We start from the raw sequence: 22,834 nt of genomic DNA, 5'->3' as shown, positions 1-22,834 counted from the left end.
TACCCAAATACTCCACTCAATTTGATTTAAGTACAATCAAAACAAACTGATTAAACCTTATTTGGAAGATTATCTAAGATGACTGCATGCTGTGTGTGTGTTTTTTTAAATGCGCAAAATTACGCATAACAGCAACACAAATAGCTAATTTATTTATTTGTTTCTGCGTTTGTCCTGATTTGGAGTTCCACCCTTTCCAAAGAAATTAAACTTCTGATAACTGCTTTCTCACCGTTTTGGTGTTTCGGGGAAATTATATTTCCATGAAACATGTCCAGCAGATGTGGTAATTACCGGCCCTGGTGACTGTGCAGGGGTCGGCCTCACCCTGCATCAGGCCGCGACCCCTATTAAGGTAATGGGAGCTGATCCAGGTGCATCTCCTTCTGCCTGTCTCCATTAACACTCCTCTCGCCTCACACTTGGCCCGAAGCAAAGCAGTATGTGTAAACTGTTTAATTCACATCACATGTGGCTTAATCATTTTTCCAGAGAGTCACTATAAGCTTACTCTTAAAAATTACATTATGCCTGTTTTGGTAAGACTCCCTCTCCTGCTCCCTTTCCCAAAACTGAGCACGTTTCGTTCCTGGGGGAGATGAGATTACAGGGAACTCAACAAAGCTGACATTTGCTGGTAAATTCTCACACAAGTCTAAAACAAGTGATATGTGCAGCAAACGATTCCGCGTGTTAATCATCTTACATAAAGGAGAACCTCCGGAGTAGCTGTTCCTTTTTGCCACTCTCTGCCTGTGGAGCGCTGCCCATCGTGTCACCGTGGTTCATTCATATGGTTAACCGGTTCATGGCGCATGGATTAAGATTCATGTGGCCACCCCCCGGAGAAGGCGTGTAGTTCCTCGACTCAACCGCTGGGCTGTAACTTGACACCTGGCCGTGCGGCGCGTTTGCCATCGCTTTACCCACAGAAAGCCTATTTAAAAAGGAAAGGGATGAGTCCAGCGCTCCTGACTCCGTAACCCCTTTCAAACGAACCCAGCTTTCTCTCTCCGGCTGCGCGTCCCTCAATCTGGATCGGCATAAATGAATGAAACACAAGGGAATATCGACAGGCAATCGCACAGGAAAACTCTCTGTCAAACCAGCCTGCCAGAAGGAATTTATGTCGGGCTTGACAGGCAATTCAACATGAGTTTTTTCCTCTGGAACTTCATCTCAAGATTGTCAAATGCGTAAAACGGCGACCGGTGTCTTCTGCCCCCCTTGCAAAGGAGTCACGCTGTGATTAACGGATCAGGTTTTTGACTGCCAGGACAAATGAATACAAATGAATTTAGGCACCCGAAGGAGAGATTGCAGAACCTCTCATCTAGACACAAAGTAAGTAACTTTTATTTTGGAGTTCTGTGTGTGCTCTGATTAGGGACTGTTGGTAAGAGATCCCTGACTGTGAGTGAGTTACAATTAAAAGGACCCGAGTGCCTCCATGTGCGTACCTGAGATGTGCCGGCTGGCTGCGGTCCAGCTCACAGTGCATGAATGATGTTCACATGGGGACTGCTGAGGCTCTGGATGGGGCTCTGTTTGGACCATGCGCGTCATTTCTCATTTAGCCCGGCATTCACAGTTTTCTTTCCAAACACCGGTTTTCTTTCCAGGCTCTCTCCAAACTCCCCCCACCCTCCTGTTTTTCTGTCTTTATTTTCAACTGCACCGCACATTTATTATTCCCACGAATCTGTGCGCTTTTGTGCAAGGCACTTCATCCTGCTCATGTAGGCATCCCCCTGAAAGGTTCCGCCTGCTGAAACCTTTTCATGTAGTGTTTACCAAACTGACTCATCTGACACAGCAAGCGAATCAGGCGATCGTTTAGACCTATAAAGTTTCATGAGGGGGGTTCATCATCATCCACTGGGCCATTTGTTAGGTGTTGTTAGGATGCTTTACATGTTTTTCCGTTTACGCAGCCACGTTTACACAGAGCAGTTAAAACGAGCGTCTCTTTAAGGCAGGTAAGGGCTTTAATGAAAAGATGATTCAAACCAACATAAGGGGTTACTTAGGTTTAAAGTCATCTTTATATATATGTATATAAATATATATATTAAAAAACGCGTCATTTTACTACTCTGTGCTATAACACACCATGTGAAAACACATGACACCTTGTAATATATAGATCTAAATGTTGTTGCATTTTTTTTTGTAGGGAAAATCCACTCAAGTCATTCATTCATTCCTTCATTCATTATTGCATCCGTTGTTTCATTAAAATAAGTTATCTTAACATTTGTCTTCAGTGCGCAACATCTTATTTAGTTAACTGATGAATGGGGAGACAACGATCGTAAAGTCATCTGGGGAGTTGGAAAGTCCAGGGAACTGACCCACCGCCCCCCTCATTTTTCATGAATGCATGAATTGGCCAAATGGTGTCAGATCATCGGGCCTGCTTGGAGCTTGTTACTTCACTTGTTAGTAAACACCCACAATTTTATCCACGGCTCAGTGTTACTACAACTAGATAATTCACTTGGGATATGCACTGGTATAAACGTAGTCTGCTAACTGAGGCGTCGGTTGCAGGTGCGTCATTTGGCCACACGGGGTCACCCTCCTAAGTCTCGCTCTTCATTTTTCTAGGGTGTATGGGTGTATTTGGGCATTTACTCTAGGCAACAGCTAGTTGTTAAGTGTAATAAACGGCCAAAATGACTGAGTTACTAATCTCAACTATATCTCAATTGACTGCATTTACCTCCGTAGCCCGTAAATACGTGCCATTTCCATGCAGTTTCATGTGCTCATTGCAATAATAGTGTTTGGAACAAGACTGATGCGGATCATAAAGTAAACAAGCGGGAGACTGACCTCAGAAAAAAAAGAAAACCGGCTCAGTGTTCCACTGGTCTTACACTCTCCCCCTCTTCATCCATAGGAATTTTCCAACCTATGTGTGCGCTCGGGGCAGGATCACCTTTAGGAAATCCTTTCAGGGAATCGTCGAGCAGTCCACATTCATGAATAGGGACGGAAACTACACTGGCCTTTCTGTGTTCCTTTTCTCTCTCTGTGTTCTCAACCTTTGACTGGTTGCCGGCCTGCAGACAAGTTGCTGTTTGAGTGTGTGTGTGCGCAGGCACGCGCGGGGAGGGGTTGGTTTTCTCGGGGTCGAGAGGTTAGAATCAGAGTCACTGACATGGATGATGTGGTCAAAGACAGTTATCTCTGAGGAAATGGTGTTGTTGCTTGGTGACACATGCTAAACACAGTTCAGAGGAACTTATAAAGTATCAGCAGTACAGAGCAGCGTTGTTCCCCCTTTCTGTCTTTGAGACGTGAATTAATTGGCTCACAGCACAACCTCGACATTAAGCTATGTCTGGCGTAACGGATGACCTGAGGGGATGGATTGTTCACCCGTTCTGTATTTTGTCCACTCAGCTAAGTCGAGAATTCCCTCAGCGAGTCATGTCATAGCTCAGGGCTGCAGTATGAAAACCACAGCAGACAGTGTCAGCGCACAGATGTCAGCCTTCCTGATTTAAATGTGCACCGTGCACAAATCCCCCCCCCCCCCACGTCAGTCTGACCACCTTCAACCGCTCCGCAGGAGAAAAAAAAATCCCAACCTGTCACGTACACTTCAAAAGCGCCCTAATGAATCTCTAAACAAGCTACTGAGAACTTTTAGGGTGAAAAGCCAAGGAAAACCATGCGGTTTCCCAGGAAACGTGGTCCAGTTTCCATCGACGAAAACAGCGAGGGGAGCAGAACTGAGGGCCCTGTTCGCTGCAGTAAATATCTCAGAATTCGTGACTCATTTTTTCGGAAAGCGGATCTCTTCTCCCCAGCTGATAAGACACTGAATCAGAGTCTGGGCGATACACGCTCTCGACACACAAACACACACATCCTGAGTAACCACAGCCAGCTGTGTGTGGGGATGACTGCGATGAAGCTTTATTAGCAACTAGGAGCTGGAAGAGCAGGAGACATAGACACCGTAAACACACGTGTGAGTGCACCGTCGCACACATTTAGATATCCGCACACACACCTTGATTATAATCATTCTTGCCAGTCTGGGAAGCAGCCCTGTGTGATTTCGAGGCTCTTTGTGGAGTTATTTTTTGTCTGCTGTGGTGCAGGTAAATGTGTTTATGCAACAGTTTCTGTCTTTCCCACATTTACGTATTTTGAGCCCTGTTTGCCTGCCTCTCTGTAGCCCTCCAGCCACAGCTGTTTTACACATTTCCTCCTCCTCAAATGTGTGTGTGTGTGTGTGACCATGTGTGTGTCTGGATGACCTCCAGCGGTAAACAGTGGCTCCCCCTTCCCTGTCACCAGATCTCGAACCCCCGCTGAGCTCTCAATCCACTTGCCGGTCAGTCTGTGTTTAAACCGCTTCGCCGCACACCTGGATGCGGCGAGGGCGTCGAGAGAGAGAAAGAAAGAGGAAGAGAGATCGGTTTTGTTTTTGTTTTGTGTGTTACGTGTGTGTGTGTGGGTGCATGTTGGTTTTGGGAGGAGAGTTAATGGAGTCTGCGATAGTATTTCTGTCCCACCAACCACAAACCCGGAGCGTTGTGTTTGTGTTTCAGATAAAGAGTTTTGTAAGTGCTTTTGCAGAATCCAGCTCCCATTTGTTATTCAGCTGGTAGCTCAATTACAAGGCGAGGAATTTAATTTCAGCCCGCGCGTGTTTTCGTGTGATGTTAAGGTCGTTGGCTAATCTCAGACACTTTTATGGCTTTGCGGTCTATCAGCGACATGCCGCAGATTTCCTACCGACAACTGTTTTGCCATTTTTAAAGTAAATTTTAAAACATTCCTCTTAGGGTCATATAATTCTAATTATTGGTATCATTTTACCTGGAGTTTTTTACTAAGATGTTAAAGCGCATTAGACATGGGAGGACTTACATTGACCTTTGTTTAGCTGTTTGACATGACATGATGATTAAAACTTTTAATTAATTACTAGATTTATACACAGAGAACAATGGGTGTCCACAGAAAACTCATTAAAGTTTATGAATGGATTCAAATAGAAAAGATGAAAAGCCTCCAGTTAGATCTTTAAGAACCTGGCAACCAGCGTCTGATATTATATTATTAGAAATGATTATAAATGATCCATAAAAACAGGTAATGGTTTGAGTTATTGTTTTAATGATTTATTAATAAACATCTAACGTCCTTCTCTTCTCTTCCCCCAGGAGAGCCCTATTGCTCTGTACAGTTCTATATTGTACTTGTTACCTGGGACTTACACAAGTGCACCCTGAAGGTAAGGCACCGCTTCCTCATCTCCACACTTTTTTTTTCTTTTTTTCTTTGGAACATTTACAAGCAGAGGGGAAAAAGAAAAGTATTAAAAAAAAAAAAAAAAAAACTGTAAAACTTATTGGTGCACTGGGAAGATATTGGATTTATCCATCGCCTGTTTTGGTCGCAGCCCAAGCACATAAATGCATTTGCTGTGAGAGTTGGGTCCAGCCGTTGCCATGACGACGGGTGTTGAGCGCGTTCAGTGAGTAAAGGGAGTGATCAGATCATACAAAACACTCTCTGTGTCACACCTCAGTGATTTACAACATCCAGGTGACGGGATGTAAAAGTCACTGATGAAATATGAGTTAACGTTTCTAACTTCTGCAGAGGCTGATTATTAGCAGACTGGGTCAATTCTTAAGACAACATTTCAAAACAGGTCTTCAACAAGGGGTCTACTGCAGGGGGGGTCACCACATCTTTGGTTGATTATACATTTTTCTCTCTATATCTCTATATATATATATATATATTTGTTTTTTGTAATTTTGACCCACAATTTTCAAGATTTCTTTAAATACGCATTAACATGAATCCAGCATATTTTAATAACGGGATAAATCGGGGCAGAAGACGTTATCTTTCAGTCAGCGCCACACTAGCCAAGACCTGGTCAATCTAAGCCTCCCGTGCACCGTAGGCCCCGCCCCTATCACTGCTGAGCCAGTCATGAGGCTGCATAATACACGCTGAGTCTATCAGGTTCCCCGCAATTGGCCAAGACCCTATTCAGTCCCCAGGAAGGCCCGGGTGCATGCTGCAATATTAGTAGAAGATAAGCTAACAGTGCATTGTTTATATGTGTGTTTGTGTTTAGTTGCACAGCCACCCTACTGTTACACATGTTTGAACTAGCCGAGTTAAATATAGAACACATATAGCTGGTAGAGGGTCCCGACTTAACGTTTCCATCAGTTTGGGGGTCCTAAGCCTAAAAAACTGTTGAAGACCCCTGCCTTGTAGTAATGAACCTCTTGTCCAGAGAATTGTAACACACACACACACACACACAAAAAACTTTTTACTTGGCACCAAACAGCAAGAAGACACAGTTAATAACTAGCTGGTGAATATGGTCAAGGTACTTCCCTCAAGTCCTGCGTAGCCCAAAACATCACAAATGGCGCCCAAGTGGCCAAACCAGTCAGCTATTGTAGGTTTAATTGAGGATGTGCAGTGCAGGTTAAGCAAACAGTTCGGTTATTCTGGTACAACAATAAGAGCGTTCCAACGACCAAAGAAATCTGGAGCTCTTTCCACCCCATTGGGCTACTCCTCATTTGGTGTGGTTGCAATAAATGCTTTAGGACAGCTTTTGATCATTTGCGCTACTTTCTGTACTATTTGGCGGTTTCCCCTAATGAAAAGTTATAGATACAGTCCAGTGCATCGGCCCCCTCGCTTCTCCAGTCATCATGATTGAGACTGACAGAGCAGGGAGTTCAATCGGCCCGGGCGAAGCAGTGACCGAAAACTGATCGCAGACAAAACCAAATATAATTTCGGTTCATTACGTTATGGTATAAAACTTTTGTTTATATTTCTAATTCAAATGATTTTTTGGTTACAACGTCAAAGCTCCATCTTAAGCTTCACATGTGTTCTTTTTAGTGCTGACTTGCATTAAATACTTGGTCAACTCTAACAGGGTGAGCAATAAGGGGGAAATAAAGAAGGGCATTGTCTCTTTCTTTGTTTGTATTAAAGAGCGCTGGTCTTCACACATGAAGTGGACATTTTTAGCCAAAGACAGAAGCACTCTTGGAAGCGCATTGCTCAAAGTGATGCTGTCAAAGTCCCTCTCTGTCTAGAATATGGAGTGAGATTCCTCTGATCCCTCAACCATGGTTTCTCCCCTTGAGAGCCGAGGCTGTTGACTACTACTACAAAAACCGAAACCTTGGTCAAGTTCTAAATGAGTAGTTCTGGGCAAGGCCGGTGCAAAGCAGTGGTCACACACACATTAGAAGTAGCAAAGGCCATGGAGTACACTTGGCAGACGAGCAGCTCAATGGTTAAGTGGTTGCCCAAGATTCATTTTTGAAACATGAACCCATTTAGTACATTGCAAACTGTATTATGACATAATTTTAGTTGAACAAGTTTTGCGTTTGGGTCGCAGTGTTTTAGAAATACGCCACATAATCACGCCTCTCTTTCACCTTGTTTCCTCCTTTGAAGCCTGGAGAACACGACACGACACAACGCGTGGACCGCTCTAAACTTCAGCTATGTTTTTGTCCCTTATCTACACCATGATCGCGTGACCGAGCCCCGGGTCGCCTGTTTTGTCCATTTGCAAGCGTGTAATTCATTTTCACGAGCGTCGACTCCAAATGCGATGCTGTGGGAAATACGCGCGACGTATTGCCGTGCACATGATTAGGAAATTTTTATAAATGGCTCACTGTAGACTAGCACAGGCCGGCCAAAGAGAGATCATCTGAGTGTGAATCGGTGACTTCATCCTCTACCAGGGATACGATTACAGACTGAAGAGCCTTGGACTTTCTCTCTGTCCTACTTGAGTGACTTGGCACAGAGTGTAGCTATGAACTGCAGCCATCTGTTAGACACAAGTCTGTGGAAACATACAGTGTGCTGTATATCTAAAACTGCATGGTTGGTATATCCTCCAGTAATAGTAATTTTTTTTTTTTTTTTAGATAAAGAGATTAGAGACAGGCCTCGTGAACAGAATGAACTAATGTAGTCTCTGCCGCACAGCCAAGTCCTGTTGTCCTTTACTGCAGTAGAGACCACACAGAAAGGAGAATTCACTGTATGGACGGGTATACATTATACCCCATGTAGGCCTTGGTTCTGTTTTTATTAAGCCCTAATGTTTTGAAGCTAGAGGAAGTCTAATAGCTTCATACAGAGCAAGGATAGACCATTAAAAACGTTCTGTGTAGACTAGAGTAGCCTACATTTGGATCACTTTTCACTGTTCTATATGGTACAGTACAGGGTTGTATTTTAAAAGTATGTTTTGCATTAGTAACACTCATTATTTCTACAACAGCAGCTGTCCTTTTCTGTGAGAACTTCTTCTGAAAAGTCTAATTCCTCAATAACTAACAGCAGTGCTGTGGATCGTACTCCCTTTCTAAATTTTTTTTTTTAACTTTCCGTGCAATTATATGTTTCCAAAGTCTGAGCGCCGGCGGTTTAATGAAGCGAGCCTTTTATTGTACATAGACAAGCATTTCATTGAGGTCCTTGCTCTCCCATGTCAGCAACTTTTGGAGCATCTCATCTGTCTTTCCCCTCGTCTTCCCCACTTTCTGTCATCTCATCAACAGTGCTTCCCTATTTTTCTGTCTTTACACAAGCAGGGCTTCTATACACACGTCCCCATTAGACAAGGACCAGTGACCGCAGGTCAGAGTGAGCCCAGAAACAATGAAGATGGTGAGGGGCCTTTCGTCTGAGATCACAGGTCACAGAGGGAGAACGAGAGCTGGCGACCACTGTGACTGAAACGTTGAATAGCGAGTCAAAGCTGGCCGAGAGGCTGGGAAGAGTATTCTGCCTCCAGAGAGGGAGATGTTGTACTCACTTATGGCTACTGTGGCCATGTTTTGATTGTTTGAACTGACTCTATTGATGAGAAGGACATAGGAGAGAAAGGAAAGCTGTTGTCTGATGATGCCGATGTTGTTCGGTTCATTAAATCCCTATAGCCTTAAAAACAACCACCAAACAATCGTTTACAGCACGTATACTTAAGCATTCATAACAGTAAGCACTCAAATATGCTTGCTGATGTGGAAGTTACGTAATTTCACCACAAAATACACATTTAGAACCTCAACTAGGTTGTTGATATTAAACAATATCTCTGATCCACTGTGTTTACCAGGTTGCGACTAAGACAGGATTAGGCCCTTTATCCTGATTGTCTATTCCTGGCACTGGCTGCCTTTACTCTCCACACAATGATGTAACATTGAGCGTTAAATTATGAGCAGAGATTAAGGATGTGGAATCTGAGCGGTTTCCTTTTGCATTTGCGGCACTTGGTTTGAACATTCTCAGAGTTTAATGTATCACAAAATTGGAGAGTGATTCTGAAAACCGCAGACACTGTAAACAGAAGCTGCAATAGCAATCTCTGTGCGGCGTCTACCCACGCAAGCAGCAGGAAACAACTAAACAATTGCACTCCATGCTCTCCCCGTAATCATACTAATTTCAGTGCTGGACATAGAGTTGTTTTGGATTAATGTGGCACTATACAGCCAACAGAAGTAATTTTGTGACCTCAAATCCCAATGAGTTTATGGTTGTTTGTATTTCTTTTTCATTTTTTCCCTCATCTTTTCATCTTGTATTGTTCCTTTCCACATGAGGGCGATGAGTGTCATGTTGAGCAAACGAACAGTGCAGCTCCTTGATTTTGCATTCATATCCTGTTTAGATATGGATGTTTTTGCTGTAGCTTCCCTTTAACATTCTTTTCCCCTGGAGTTTATGTGATGTCTTGTTCTTGATCTCTGTTTTTTAGCACACACAGACTGCGTAATGGTTTAGACGCAATGTTAATGATAATCAGAAAAACAGATGATATCAGAAGTCTTTACAGCAGTGCTTAGCAGGTAGTAATGGGTATGGCCTTCATAAACAAGCCTGTCATTGTTTGTATATCTAACCGCTGTCCCTTCTTTCCAGATGTGGACATCCTCCAGAAGTTGGGGCTTAAGGGAGAGAAGCCATCACGCTCGGTGCCAGCAGGGGTCATTCCATTCAGATCGGGGATCATCCTCAACCAGCGGGCGCACATTGAGGCTCCACTGCGCTCACTTCTTCCAGCGGCCATCTGGCCCCACCTGGCACTGGTCCTGAGTGTACGCTCACACCGTGTCAACAGTGCTTTCCTCTTCACCCTGCTCTCAGGCCGAAAGAAGCTCCTTCTTGGTCTGCAGCTTGTACCGGGAAGTCTGGTCCTACACACGGGGCCAAACACCTCTGTGGCGCTTCCCTATGAGCCCCATGATGGTCAGTGGCACCAGCTGGCGTTGGGAATTAATGGACAGAGAGTGACTCTATATGCCTCCTGCGGAGAGCAGAGTGTTCATGCAGACTTTGGGTGGGACAGTGAGGAGGGACTGGCTCCAGAGCTCCATGGCTCCTTCCTGCTGGGGCGCACAAGCCAGCAGCAAGCTTCAGCACACTTTGAAGGAGCCATTTGCCAGTTTGACCTGGTCCCTTCTGCACAGGCAGCTCACAACTACTGCAGGTACATTAAGAAACAGTGCAGGGAAGCTGACACATATAGGCCTAACCTTCCTCCTCTACTGCCTATCCTACCACGAGAAACAAACATCACAGCTACTGCTGCTACGCCTAAACGCGGTGGCCCGGAAACCGCCAGAAAGTCCACAGGATTCAGCCTTGCCAAGAGTGTTGCTGCTGCTGCCTCGGCTGTCAGATATGTAGCCCCCACCCAAACACTAAAGCCAAACCATGTAACCATTCATACACCCCTCCTGGGTACTGTGATGCCAGTTACAGCTCAGCTTGGTTTGGCTTCCCCACCTTCCGAGACCAGGACTGAAACTGTCACAGCACCACTCAGGATAGCAGCAACCCCAACGAAACCACCAACTCCAAGACCCTCTACTTCCAAAACCTCTAATCAGAAACCCTCCAAACCTACTTCTTCCAAACCTACTCCTTCCAAACCTATTCCCTCCAAACCTACTTCCTCCAAACCTACTTCCTTAAAACCTAGTCCTTCCAAAGCTACTCCCTCCAAACCTACACACTCCAAACCTACTCCCTCCAAACCTAAACCCTCCAAACCTATTCCCTCCAAATCTACTCCTTCCAAACCTACTCCCTCCAACAAACCCACTCCCCCCAAGCCCACTGCTCAAAACAAACCAAAAAAGACAATCGCAAGAACAGACAACAAGAAGAAACCTACTATTCCAGCCACTACCAGCACCAAACCCTCCAAGACAAAGCCTGATTCTGCCTTCAGTGCAATCCCAAAGAAACCACCACCCACCGCGGCCAAGAAAACAACTCCCAAGCCTAAAGTTACACCTTCCAAAGCCACTCCGTTCAAACCCAAGTCGAATTCTGTCAAAGTAGTCCCTTCTAAACCAACAACGTCCAAAGTTAGCCCCTCGAAATCGACTACTTCCAAATTTACAGCTGCTAAAACCCCCAAGCCAGTCTCCAAGCAGATCACCAAGCCAACAAAACCAGCCAAAACCACCAAGGCCCCTGTCACACCACGACCTACCAAGCCTTCATACAACCCGGTGACACCACCTGCCACTGATGGCTTCCAGAGCTGGGACGTGCCACCTACGCAGTTCTCCCTGCTGGCTGGACCTGTAGGACAGAAAGGAGAACCTGGCCTGCAGGTGAGAAACTCTGTTCAGTCTAAGTTTCTGGAAATCAAGATGAACAGCACACTACGAGGCTACTGTATGTCTTGTCCATTAGTGCTAGCAGTCGTGGGTGTTGAGTTTACATTAGTGAAGTGGTAAAAGTGACTAAGACTCGTCCCAGTCTGTGCTGGTCTTTGTCACCACTGACAGACTAGGTTGGATTCAAGTGCTCTGGGACTAGAAATAAGACACTAGAGAGAAATTTAGGTTAAAATGGCACCATCTCCTTTCCCACACAAGTTAGAAGTCCCTTCTTTCTTCCTTCCTCTGTGCACAGAACCCTCCAGGCTGGGTGTGACGTGTCAGGTCTGACGCCTTGTCGTCTCTGCACCAGATTCCTCCGTCAGAAAGAGGTCATATGGCGCCCTTTCAAAGCAAGGTCAAGGGTCAGAGCAGTCAGTAAACATTCGGCTACCCAAAGCCGGCGCAAAGGCTAGGTTTTTAGTATCACTAGAAGCAAGGAACACGCAGGCAGCCATGTCCACTCTCTCGGATTTTCTTTCAGCATTCAGTTCACACCCATCATGCATCCCAGTTCCATGATGACTGAATGGGCCAAGACATTTTGGTGGCTCTTTGGGTGTGTTTGTACTTCTACCTGCGACTGAATCATCTTAGTGTTAAGTGTGATCATGCTTATTCATTGTAGTTGTCTGTAATTTGCTGCTGCAGACTTCAGAGTACATTTTGTCTAGGATTGGCTTATTCACCTCTGTATACATGTCCACACCAGATCTTACCATAATTACAGTGAACCAGATTACTGCCATTTAGAAGGCGTTACCTGTAATCTTGAAATAAAGTCTGGTAATCTACCATAGCAAGAACATTGTAGAAGGACCATTAAGGGATGTTAGAAGGTAATTTACCTAAAAACTGCCTATCAAATTTACATGTGCCGATATATTTGGCACATCACCAGTCAAAAGAGTTGTGCTTTAAATATAAATCGGTGCCTAAACCCCCAAAACATTCAAAACTAAAACACTTCAGAACAAAAAAAGAAAAGTAAAAACTTGTGGTGGAGTTGTGGGCCAGAGATGTACTAAATCTTTCTATCTATACTGGGTTTTATTGTAAATGTGCATAAAAATGTGTGTGTTTTGTCATGGCCCCAACTTAAATCGACTTGACGTTAGGCTGGATTGATTATTTTTTCGTAGAAGTGCATGCTTGTATGTCTAATTTCTGGGGAGCATCCCAGATGAAGTCAGTCATGCTTCTTTTTCAACGTAGCTTAGATTTTATAAACACAAGTCCCGTGTGTATTGTCCGTCTCTCTCACTTTTTTCCCACAGCTCAAGTCAAAAGCCAGACTCAGAGCTTCAATAACTCAACATTAGCTTTGTCATTCATCACCTTTGCTTAACCATTTGGAATATTCAACTTAAACACAGTAGTAGAATGATTTGGACTTGTTTCCATCAGGCAGAAACTGGACTCTGCCAGGAGAAACATCCAGTCTAGTCAAAGATAAAACATTGTTCCTCTTCTCAAGCACCTTTGGCCTCCTCACTGCAGCTTTTAAAAATTATCTCCTTTGAGATTTGAGATCCGTTCCATTGCATACCTGAAAATGATTCAGATGCTCATTGATTCTGCTGAATTTCAAATTTTAATCTGATCATTTATTGAAGTGAATCAGTACTGGCCCTGGTAATTATTTAAGCCTTAACTGAAGATCTCAAAATTGCAAACACATTTAGCTCTCTGCGTTCATTTAATTTGTACCTTCAAGTTACCTCTACTTGGATGCGAAGAACATCTAAGAACCTTTAAGAGTTTCAACTCATGGTATCAGCCTCCTGGAGATCGCCAGTAGTTTCGAAAACATTTCAGAGAAAGCCAAACAAGTTGCTTTGAAACAGATGCTTTCACACAGTATAACTTCATGCACAACAATACATTAGTCTGATTTCCTCTTATGCACAGCCAGCAAGTCTAAACAACATAACTGAAAGCAGCTTTTACCCTGATGCTGCTTTAGAGATGTAGTGATTTGGAAAAGTCTTAACTTTATGCCACTTATACAGTATCTACCTGGCTTGAGCGGCAATCTAAACTAATACTCTTAAAAAAAAAAAAAAGATTTGTTAAAGATTAGCAGGTGCAAATAGGAAAAGACAGCAGGAGCAAACAAACAAACAAGTGTAAGGAAGGAGGGTGGAAGCAGGGGTGTCAAGACGGACAGGAGTGTGTGTTGATGTTGACAGGTCTTCAGGCCACCACAGAGCACACCACCTGCGACAGTAGGGGTGGTCTCAACCATGGAGGTCACCCCTGAAGACGTGGGGGGGGGGCAGTTATAATCGCCGCAGTGCTATAAACCAGATCGCGGACAGCCGTGCTGTGCACGAAGACAGAGCTTATGATCGAATTTTATGTTTGGGAGATGGTGGCTGTAGTTTTGAGGTTGTCTCTTAAAGTTCATAGCCTTGTGAAAACCAATACTGCAGAAACGGTCCAAGTCTTACACATCAGTAACTGAACTTTATGGTAGATTCTGCTGCTGTTTTACTGCCCTCTCATATCAGCGCTATCCTGGGCATCTAATTTAACGTGGCAGTAAAGATAATGTGATGCATTTAACATAAATAAAACATTATTTAAAATGTCACATAAATGCTTTAACACCGGTTTACATCCAAACCCAAAACCCCAAAACAGTTGGTCCTGTTATTTAAAATAGCCACAAGTGCTCTGTTTATCCTTACTTCACCTTTTCCTCTTTTTTGATTAAAAGAAAACGAGCCCGATAAAGACACACAGGGGCATTGAGTGGCGCAGGAAATGACCTGTTATTTCTAGAGTTTCTCCGGGTTTCCTGCCGCTCAGGCTTGGGACGTCTTGACGGATAAGGCTGAACTCTCATCACCTTGAGATGGAATTGCTTCAGAAGGAAAAGGTGTAACATTTTACCCTGCAGAGACAGTGCAGCCTGTGTGACGTGGGACCGGCTCGCTGTGGAAATACGCGAAGAGTCTTAATAATGACCTGACGGTTTGACGGGACGTGATAGAGGACGATTGCTTAGGTTGCATAAGATCATTTGTGTGTCTGTATATCAGCAACACTGACTGAGTAATCTCTTTCCAGGGACTCCCAGGACCTCCAGGGAAGCCAGGCCTGCCAGGCAAGAGGGGTCCTCGGGTAAGTCACGTACGAAACTTCTACCAGCCGCATCGAACACACCTCCATTTATAGCCCTTAAGAACCTCTCTGTGTGGTGTTTGACCCCAAGATTTTTTTTAAAGGAACGTGTCAATAAGCACATCTTTATTTAGATTAGATGGTGTGTTTGTGCTTGTTTGTGTTTTCGCTGGCATATGTCATTGATTGAAAGTCCAAACAGTCATAATAACCTCCTCGGCAGAGAAGTGACTCAGAAAAAAACAGACAACAACAGACACGACTGCCTGGAAGGCAAAACGCCTGGTCTGTTTTCTGCAGTTACAATAATAACTTGCCAAGCCAGGCTCCCACATCACTTTAAATCCCTCCCATCGACCAGCTGACACACACACAAACTCTCTCATATACTCACACACAAAGTTTTCCTATGCAGGCGGATTGACCATATTCAGCACGGGGCTGCGAGTGCTGACCTCCCACCCCTAAGCATAAACAGGAAAGCTCCTATAAAGACGGCCTTTCAAAAGGCTGCCTGTGCCACAGGATGCCTAATAAAAGCACTGTAAACAGACAGAGAACACATGGCTCCACTGGACTTTCTTCTCTTGGCTGAGCTGTTGCAGCAGGCTGCACCAACACTTCATAGGAATCCCATTCTGCACTAATGAAAGGCCCCTCTTTCCAAGGCAGTTAAACAGATATGCTCTCATTCAAGGGTATTCTTTCAGGGACCTCCTCTCAGTCTCAGTTTCTCTCAGTCCCTAATTTATGGATTCAGACTGACACATGTTTCGGCAATAGCCAGTGCATGGTCAGTGTAAACGGGCTACCGCTTAGGCCCAAACTAAAACAATGATATATATATTTTGGATGGACTGTGGAGTGAATTTGGTGCTGTTAGCCAACCTGTCATAGCTCTGATCCAGTGCAAACATTAAGTTTAATATATTGAATTGTCTCACAAAACGCTGGCTTGGAACAGGTCAAATTGCAAAATGAATTAAATTATTTGTTGCGCGCTGTCGTAGTCAAAGATAGCAAACATGACATGCAACAAATCAACGCTAGCACCTTGACATGAGAGTTTGCAGGATCAAAGCTAAACTGCGTATAAGTCACAACTGACAGAATAACTAGCGCTGCTCTGGATGCAGCCAGAAGGAAGCCTTTCGCTACTTTTGTAAAATGCTCATTACAAGACTTACATTGCAAAGAAGACAGATTGATTTAAACTCATCAAAAACAAGTGATTACTACTACTACTCCCCAAACACCACAGGAGGTCTTTGTGCGGCTAAAGCGATTTAAGCCCATCAGCACTTCCCATCCCATCCAGCTTTGGCTGGAGTCCGCACCGGTTTGGACGTTTCAGCTCTTACTCGTCCTCGGCGATACATCACTCATCAGCACTACGCGTCGACCGATCGCGTCATGCTGATTTACATCCGGCTCAGACATGGCCTTTGTCAGCTGCTCCAAACCAGCTGTTGAACTGCCTGCGGCATTGTCGGTGGAAGTGGTCGGTTTGCGGAGCGCAAACAATGAAAACAAGTCTTTTCAATGAAGGAGCGCTCGTGAAGGCCTTTGGTTTTTTGATGCCGCTTTAACAGAGGTCACGTGCAAACACGCCGCCACCGTCTGAGTCTGACCCCCACAGCCATTTCATTTAACGCGTGCGCCGCTGCACATCCGCGCTCGCACGGTGTGTGTGTGTACACACACACGACGGCACTTATTCCACACCGTGGAGCGCAGACATATGTGGCTGTGTTTACGACCTGCCTATATAAAGAGTGAGACAGATTACCAAGCTTTCCTGTAAACAACGGCATTCATCAAGTTTAAATGCAGCTGCCAGTTGTGTGTGCAAACACGGATATGCCTATACACGCTTCCGCACAAACACAAACACGCAGCTCCGAGCTTCAGCGAAGTCTTTGGTCTAGGCCAGATTAGAGAGTGGTTTCAATTTGGTTCATCACTGAGAATAATTGACTCCAAATATGAATTTATGCTGCAGGCTGCTTGTGTTGATTAAGAAGTCACAGGTGGTGATTTAATCAGAAGTGACTTCCTCTTTCTAAAAAAAAAAAGAGTTTTTACTCAAAGTGTTTTCCTGGAGAAAGAGCCAGTCGCAGCAGGTTCCCTTTTTTTTTTTTTTTTTTTTTTTTTTTGGCTTGACCTTCCGTAGCATTGGATTACTGGAAGTCTGTATGATGACACACAGAGCACCATTGAGGCACCAAGAAGCACCACCCATGAACCTTGACCCCTGATCCCACACATGTGAGTGCGAGATGCCGTCTCCATGGAAACGGTACAGACTTTTTTCGCTGAGTGTCTGTGAATAGTCGGACTCAGGATTTTGGAGTTGACGGTGGTGGTAGGAGGAGGGTGCGAGAGAGGAAACGCGGATGCATCGTGAGTGCGCATATCCCTCCATCCGAGGACCCGAATGCGCGCATTCGTTTCGGAGCCTGCCGGGTCAAAAGGGTCTTTGTTTGAGTGAAAAGAATCTCTGTCACCCGTCTTTCCTCGTGCTTCACTTCCAAACCTCTCCTCCTCTGTCACGATACAGATTTCTCCCACTTTTGTCCACCTGTACAGGAATTCAGGTCCTGAAGGGCACCTGGAAAACTATGAATTTAATGTGTGTTTGGCTGTTTCAGTTGCAACAGGTGACAGATCCACTTTTTAAGGGTCTTTATAATCCCTAGAGAAAGACGTGTGTATGAGTCTGGTGCAGTATTTTTTTAATAAGCCCCAAAAACTATAAAAATCACAGACTGTGCTCTCATTTTTATTTTATTTTATTTAATTTTTGCATTCCCCTTTGGGCAATTTAATACACTTTTTAGGACCAGACTTTAAATGTTTTGGCTTAATATTAGCTGCAGATTTCCACCCTAATTTTCAAACTTGTCATTGCCATTACGAGCTATTACTGTTATTGTTGTGAATGGCTAAATAACACTTTGGATTACTTACTATTTCCTTTTTTCGTGCACTCTGGACTCATGCGTGATGTATTTAGCTCTCAGACGTTGACTATTGAATCGCTTCATTCTCCCAGTGTTATTACGAAGCTTTACTGTAATTCATGTGGCTGAAAATTCCACTCCTTTTTTTTTATGATAATTTTTTATTTGGCAATGGCAAGACACGCACTTGTGACAAAATGTATTTTCCCTGTTTCCTTCGAGGCAGAGCGGGATCTTTAATTATGAAGACGTCCAGCAGTTTCACATGCTCTCTTAATCTAACGCCATCAGACGCAGCCCCATCGGGTCTCATTTGGCACCGCATCACACAGACTCTCTTTTATCTTTAATACAGCGGCTACATATACGTTTAAAGTGTCTTTTACAAGCTGGTGTTTAAAGTCAGAGCATGTTTACAGCTTGGCCCATTAAAATGGCCTTGTTGTCTAAAATATTCTGTGTGGGAATGTAACATTTGGAGTGATGTAATGCGTCCAGATTTGAGATCCACCATCGCATCACATATATATATCTTGGCTTTAACGTGAGCATATGGTGGAAATTTAGCAGATCCAAGCGTAGGTATTTATATACCACACCGCAGCTAACATGTAACCATAACAGGAAACATCAGAAGCTATGATCTGTTTGGATTTTCTACTAGTTTGTCTCAACTAAAAATTCGGTACGAAGTGCACAGCAGCGTTATTACCACAGGACCCACAGCAACGCCCTACATCGCTCTTCAGAGGTTGGTGTTTTTTTTATTTTATTTTATTTATTTTTTTGATAGCCCTCCACTTCGCCACACCCTGGTCTTCTCTAATTAGACACCTGTTACGAGACGGAGGGGCACGACACGGAGGCAGGAGCGCGGGCGTCGGTGCCAGCCCGTGCCTGCCAGTGCGCTGCCCGGGCTGCGGTGTAAACCGCAGGGTTAATTTCGAAGCATGCAATTCAAACATGTCTCGTTTGTTTTAAGTTTATTCGGGGCACGGCGGCGTCCCCTCAACGTCGTCGCGACGGCTCTCGAGGAACGCCAGCTGCGCGCAAAACCGAAAATGAAAGGGGGGAAGAGTGCGGGAGATCTTTAAAAAAGTTGAGAATCCTCGGAATGAATGTGTTTCCTGAACATGTCAGAGCTGCGTCTTCCATTAGTCAGCGTGCGGAAGTGAGTGTTCTGTGACTCAACCAAGAGATAACAGCACCTCAAACACACGCTTAGTAATGTTCTATTCATTCATGAGAGGTTCAGTGAAGTGAATCAGACGTGACTTCCATCAAAGTGGGGATTTATGGCGTCTTGTCTGCATCCAACCTCTGTGTCTGTTTTTGAACTTTAGTTGAATGGGTTTTTTTTTCTGTCAAGCCTTGTAACCCCACCCACACTCTGTGGGTCCTTTCTCTCTCTCTGTGGGATAATACAGAGCTGTCTGTCTGGATGTCAGTAGATGCTGAGCTTTGATGCTGCAGACCAGATTGCTTACCATAATGGCTTCCTGATTTGTTTTGACTCACCTCAATGAAACTCGGTGACCCGACTCTTAAAGCAGCAGCAGTTTTTTTTCCCCTCCACCCTCTCTTCTGACTCGCTCAACCCCTTGACCCAGGACAGGGGTAGGTTAGGGGCCCAAGGGTGCCACATCGCGTGGAGGCCAGGGGCGACGGGGAGAAAGCACTCGGGGGGAGCAGAAGAAGAAGAAGAAGAGGAGGCAGGCAGTCAGACAGACGAACGGCAGAGACCTAGCAGCTCCCCAGGCTTCTGTCTGTAGGCTGTTGCTCAAACCGAAGAAAAATTGATGCATTCGCTCTCTGGCTTCCAAATTTGCTCTGCTGAACTGTCCCGTGGGGGCTTCTGGAGAGATTGAGGTGGTTCACGTTACCAATATTCTGCCACTGTAGATATTTCCTCAGCAACTGCCAATGCGAACAGAAACGCACACCAGCGCAGGAATTCAAAAGTGTTGTGATATGGGATGATCTGCATTGCTCGTTAAGATGCCTATGCAAGTGATTGTTTGTGTGTGTTTTGTGCACAGGATGCGGGAGTAGTTGAGTGTGAGGCAACAGGGTGGAGGGGGTGGGCAGGGAAACCACATCCATATGGTGAAGCAACTCCTCCTGAGAGCCCCATTTTCCATAAGCACTACCCCCAACACCAACCCCAAATACCTCACCCCCGACTCACACACACATATAGGAAAATAGGTTAAAATAGCATGAAGGCTGAGGTTCTCCAGACAGCCCCCCCTCCTGCCCCCACCCCCTCAATTCTCTGGTCTCATTCACAGTAGCAAAGCCACAGCTCTATCACAATACGGAGATTGATATCTCCGCCACCTTCTGATTATGTTTCCCTCTCTCTGGCTTCTCCGCAGGGCGCCCCTGGTCCCCATGGAAACCCTGGCCCACCTGGTCCACCCGGACTCAAGGTACACACACTCTCGGCCTAACTCGTGATCACAAGGGAGCCTTTCTTTTTCTGCCAAGAGCCCAGCAGCCATGTTGATTTTTCCACATGAAACGCTTACACGACTACGTACCTGCCCCTGTTTATGATCTCCTCTTGCCTCTGGTGCGAATGACTCCTCAGAGGACGCGTTGCATTTTCAGTTTTTCTTTATCAGCTGGAATCCATAAAGAGAAACAAGGGGTAATGGAGTTTTATGGCTCGGGAATCGGGGCTGTCTAAGTTCACGGTGGGACCGTCATACCTACAGCTTGAGACAAACACCGGTGGTGCTTAACACTGAGAAGTTGATGCGTTCATCCAAGGCAGTGTTTTATTTATATTTTAATTAAAATTCAGATTCTTTGCATAGACAAAACATCCTCTTGTATTCATGTGCTCGCACTTCCACTGCAACTCAAGTGGAGAGAAACGCTACCTTGCCACCAGGAAGGTTGAAGTGATTTATCAGAGCTCCAGGGAAAGACATTACAAGTCAGAAAGTGAGACCTCAGCAAATAAATCTGTCCAATTCTTTCGCTGAACAGGAGGTGACCCTTCCCAAGACAAATTCCCCGCGTCCCCCTCGTGTGATTCCCTGGCCTGAGCTATGCCTTCGCAAACACCCTTGACCCCCGACGCTGTGTGCTCAGAGGACAAAGCGAGGAGCAGTAGCTGTATTTAAAGTGCATTATAAAAATGCCTTGCTCAAATGATGACAGTGGCCGCGCCGTCCACCCCCCATTAGCACAGCCGCGACCCCGTCCGTCTCCGCTCCAACCTCCTTCCCATCCTTCCGTCTGCCACGTACCTGGGAAACGCGCTTGTTCACTTCACCGTTTGGAGTTAAACGACACGACAGTAAATACTCACCACCGCCAGCAGCCGGTTAGCTTAGCTTAGCATAAACAATGGGTATCGGATGGACTTTGTCGGCCTTGACAGCACCGGTTGACAATAGATCAGCTCTCCCTTTCGCTTGGATTTAAGCTGTGTGCTGGCTCTAGGATCATATTTACCATGCAGGCATGAGAATGGTGTTCTCAGATTTTTATTGTCACCAATAATTGTCTGAATGGACTATTCCATTTTTTTTTTAAATAAATGACAAGACAATATCACACCAGTAGAGGTCATCTGTGGCCCCTTCTCATACCATTTAGACAACAAACTATATTTAAGTGAAGGTTGGTGACACGCTCAACTGTTAAAGGAATACTCCTGCTACAAGCACCTCTAATTCTTATTAGTTAAAATGTTAATGTGCACAAACACCAAGGAACAGAAACAACCATTAAGGATTTGAAATCCTGCCTCAGTGAATGAGCACTTTATTAGAGGGACTGGTTCAGAGCAGGCCTCTTCTACCTGGCAAGCGCGTTGAAAGGAAGATTATGAAGTGTTTGATGTTTCGGGGAGCGCGGCACACATCTTTCCCCCTTTCATCGTTAATAAATGAAACAAAGTTGTAAACGGCAGAAGTCCCGAGGGGGAAAGAGAGGCAGTCAGCGTGCGGCGTAATTTCCGATCGCTTGCTTTGATGTGCCCCAGCCCCATTATTGTTACCTGCTGACAATGAAGCTCGCAGTGTGTGACTGAAGGGGCTCTGTTTAGAAAAAAAACTTTGTCACATCAACTTTCTGTCATTTATACAGAAAAACATTTTCCAAATTAAAACCCAGGTAGTTAGCCAAACGTTGTGGATTAAACTCATTACATAATTTTGGATATTTTCACACATACAATGTTGTCTTTTGTGTTTTTTTTCTTTTTTCTCTCAGGGGAGAAAAGGAGACCCTGGCATCTCACCTGGGCCGGCACCTAAAGGAGAGAAGGTATTATATCCCTCCTCTATTTACACGCTGCATTAGCTTGCAACGACATCCTGTTTGGCGAGCCCCTCGCACGTTTACGAGTGCCGTTTGTGCAAACATCATTCTTCTGTGGCGGCTTTTTTGATTCATTCTTTGTTATCCAGGGAGACCCGGGGATTATCGGCCCGGTGGGACTGACGGGCCAAGCAGGTCGAAAGGTAAGACACAGCTTTGCTTAAGTCCTTTCATCGAGTTACGGGCGCTGATCTTGAAAAGGCCCCGTCGGTGTTACTGCATCTGCAAATTTTGAATAGCTTCCTTCTTGAAAAGTCGGCGGCTACGCATGAGTCACTGTCACCACTTCATAACCCTGGTGTGTTCTTGTATCTTTGGAGAGATCGCTCCTCGTCTGCTCCGTCCTAATTCTCTCCATCCCTCTCTCCTTTTGTGCTGCGCTTGCCGTTTCTTCCACATGTTCCCTGGATCCTGCACAGAGAGAGGGACTTAGAGTTGGCAGGAAGGATGTCATGAGAGATGAAGGGAGGGGGTGGGGGTGTGTGGGGAGGGGGGGTTGTACACGGCGACTGTGCACTCGAGCGCTGAAACACAGAATTACCAGTGTTTTAGATGTAGCTTAAGTCACAAATTGAGTGATTCATGGGCGCGAGGGAGAGAAATGTGGAACGGAGCGTGTGAGGACGGGAGCGTAGCAAGCACAGGCCGAGCATAAATCCAAGGGAAAGTCTG

General features: G+C 45.1%; 1 protein-coding gene across 1 annotated transcript in view; it reads left to right on the top strand.

The window, feature by feature from the left end:
- Positions 1 to 953: 953 nt before the first annotated feature.
- The window catches only part of col27a1a (collagen, type XXVII, alpha 1a), a 60,377-nt gene continuing 38,496 nt past the window's right edge, over positions 954 to 22,834 (top strand). The window contains exons 1-7 of the mRNA XM_047570237.1: positions 954 to 1,344; positions 5,190 to 5,260; positions 9,979 to 11,684; positions 14,808 to 14,861; positions 20,203 to 20,256; positions 22,055 to 22,108; positions 22,252 to 22,305. Coding sequence (XP_047426193.1) covers positions 1,292 to 1,344; positions 5,190 to 5,260; positions 9,979 to 11,684; positions 14,808 to 14,861; positions 20,203 to 20,256; positions 22,055 to 22,108; positions 22,252 to 22,305 — 2,046 coding nt within the window. The 5' untranslated portion in view covers positions 954 to 1,291. The remainder of the gene's footprint in view (positions 1,345 to 5,189; positions 5,261 to 9,978; positions 11,685 to 14,807; positions 14,862 to 20,202; positions 20,257 to 22,054; positions 22,109 to 22,251; positions 22,306 to 22,834) is intronic.

The sequence above is a fragment of the Mugil cephalus genome, chromosome 19 (assembly GCF_022458985.1).
Source record: "Mugil cephalus isolate CIBA_MC_2020 chromosome 19, CIBA_Mcephalus_1.1, whole genome shotgun sequence".
Classification (NCBI taxonomy): domain Eukaryota; kingdom Metazoa; phylum Chordata; class Actinopteri; order Mugiliformes; family Mugilidae; genus Mugil; species Mugil cephalus.
This window is presented reverse-complemented; position numbering and strand designations above follow the sequence as displayed.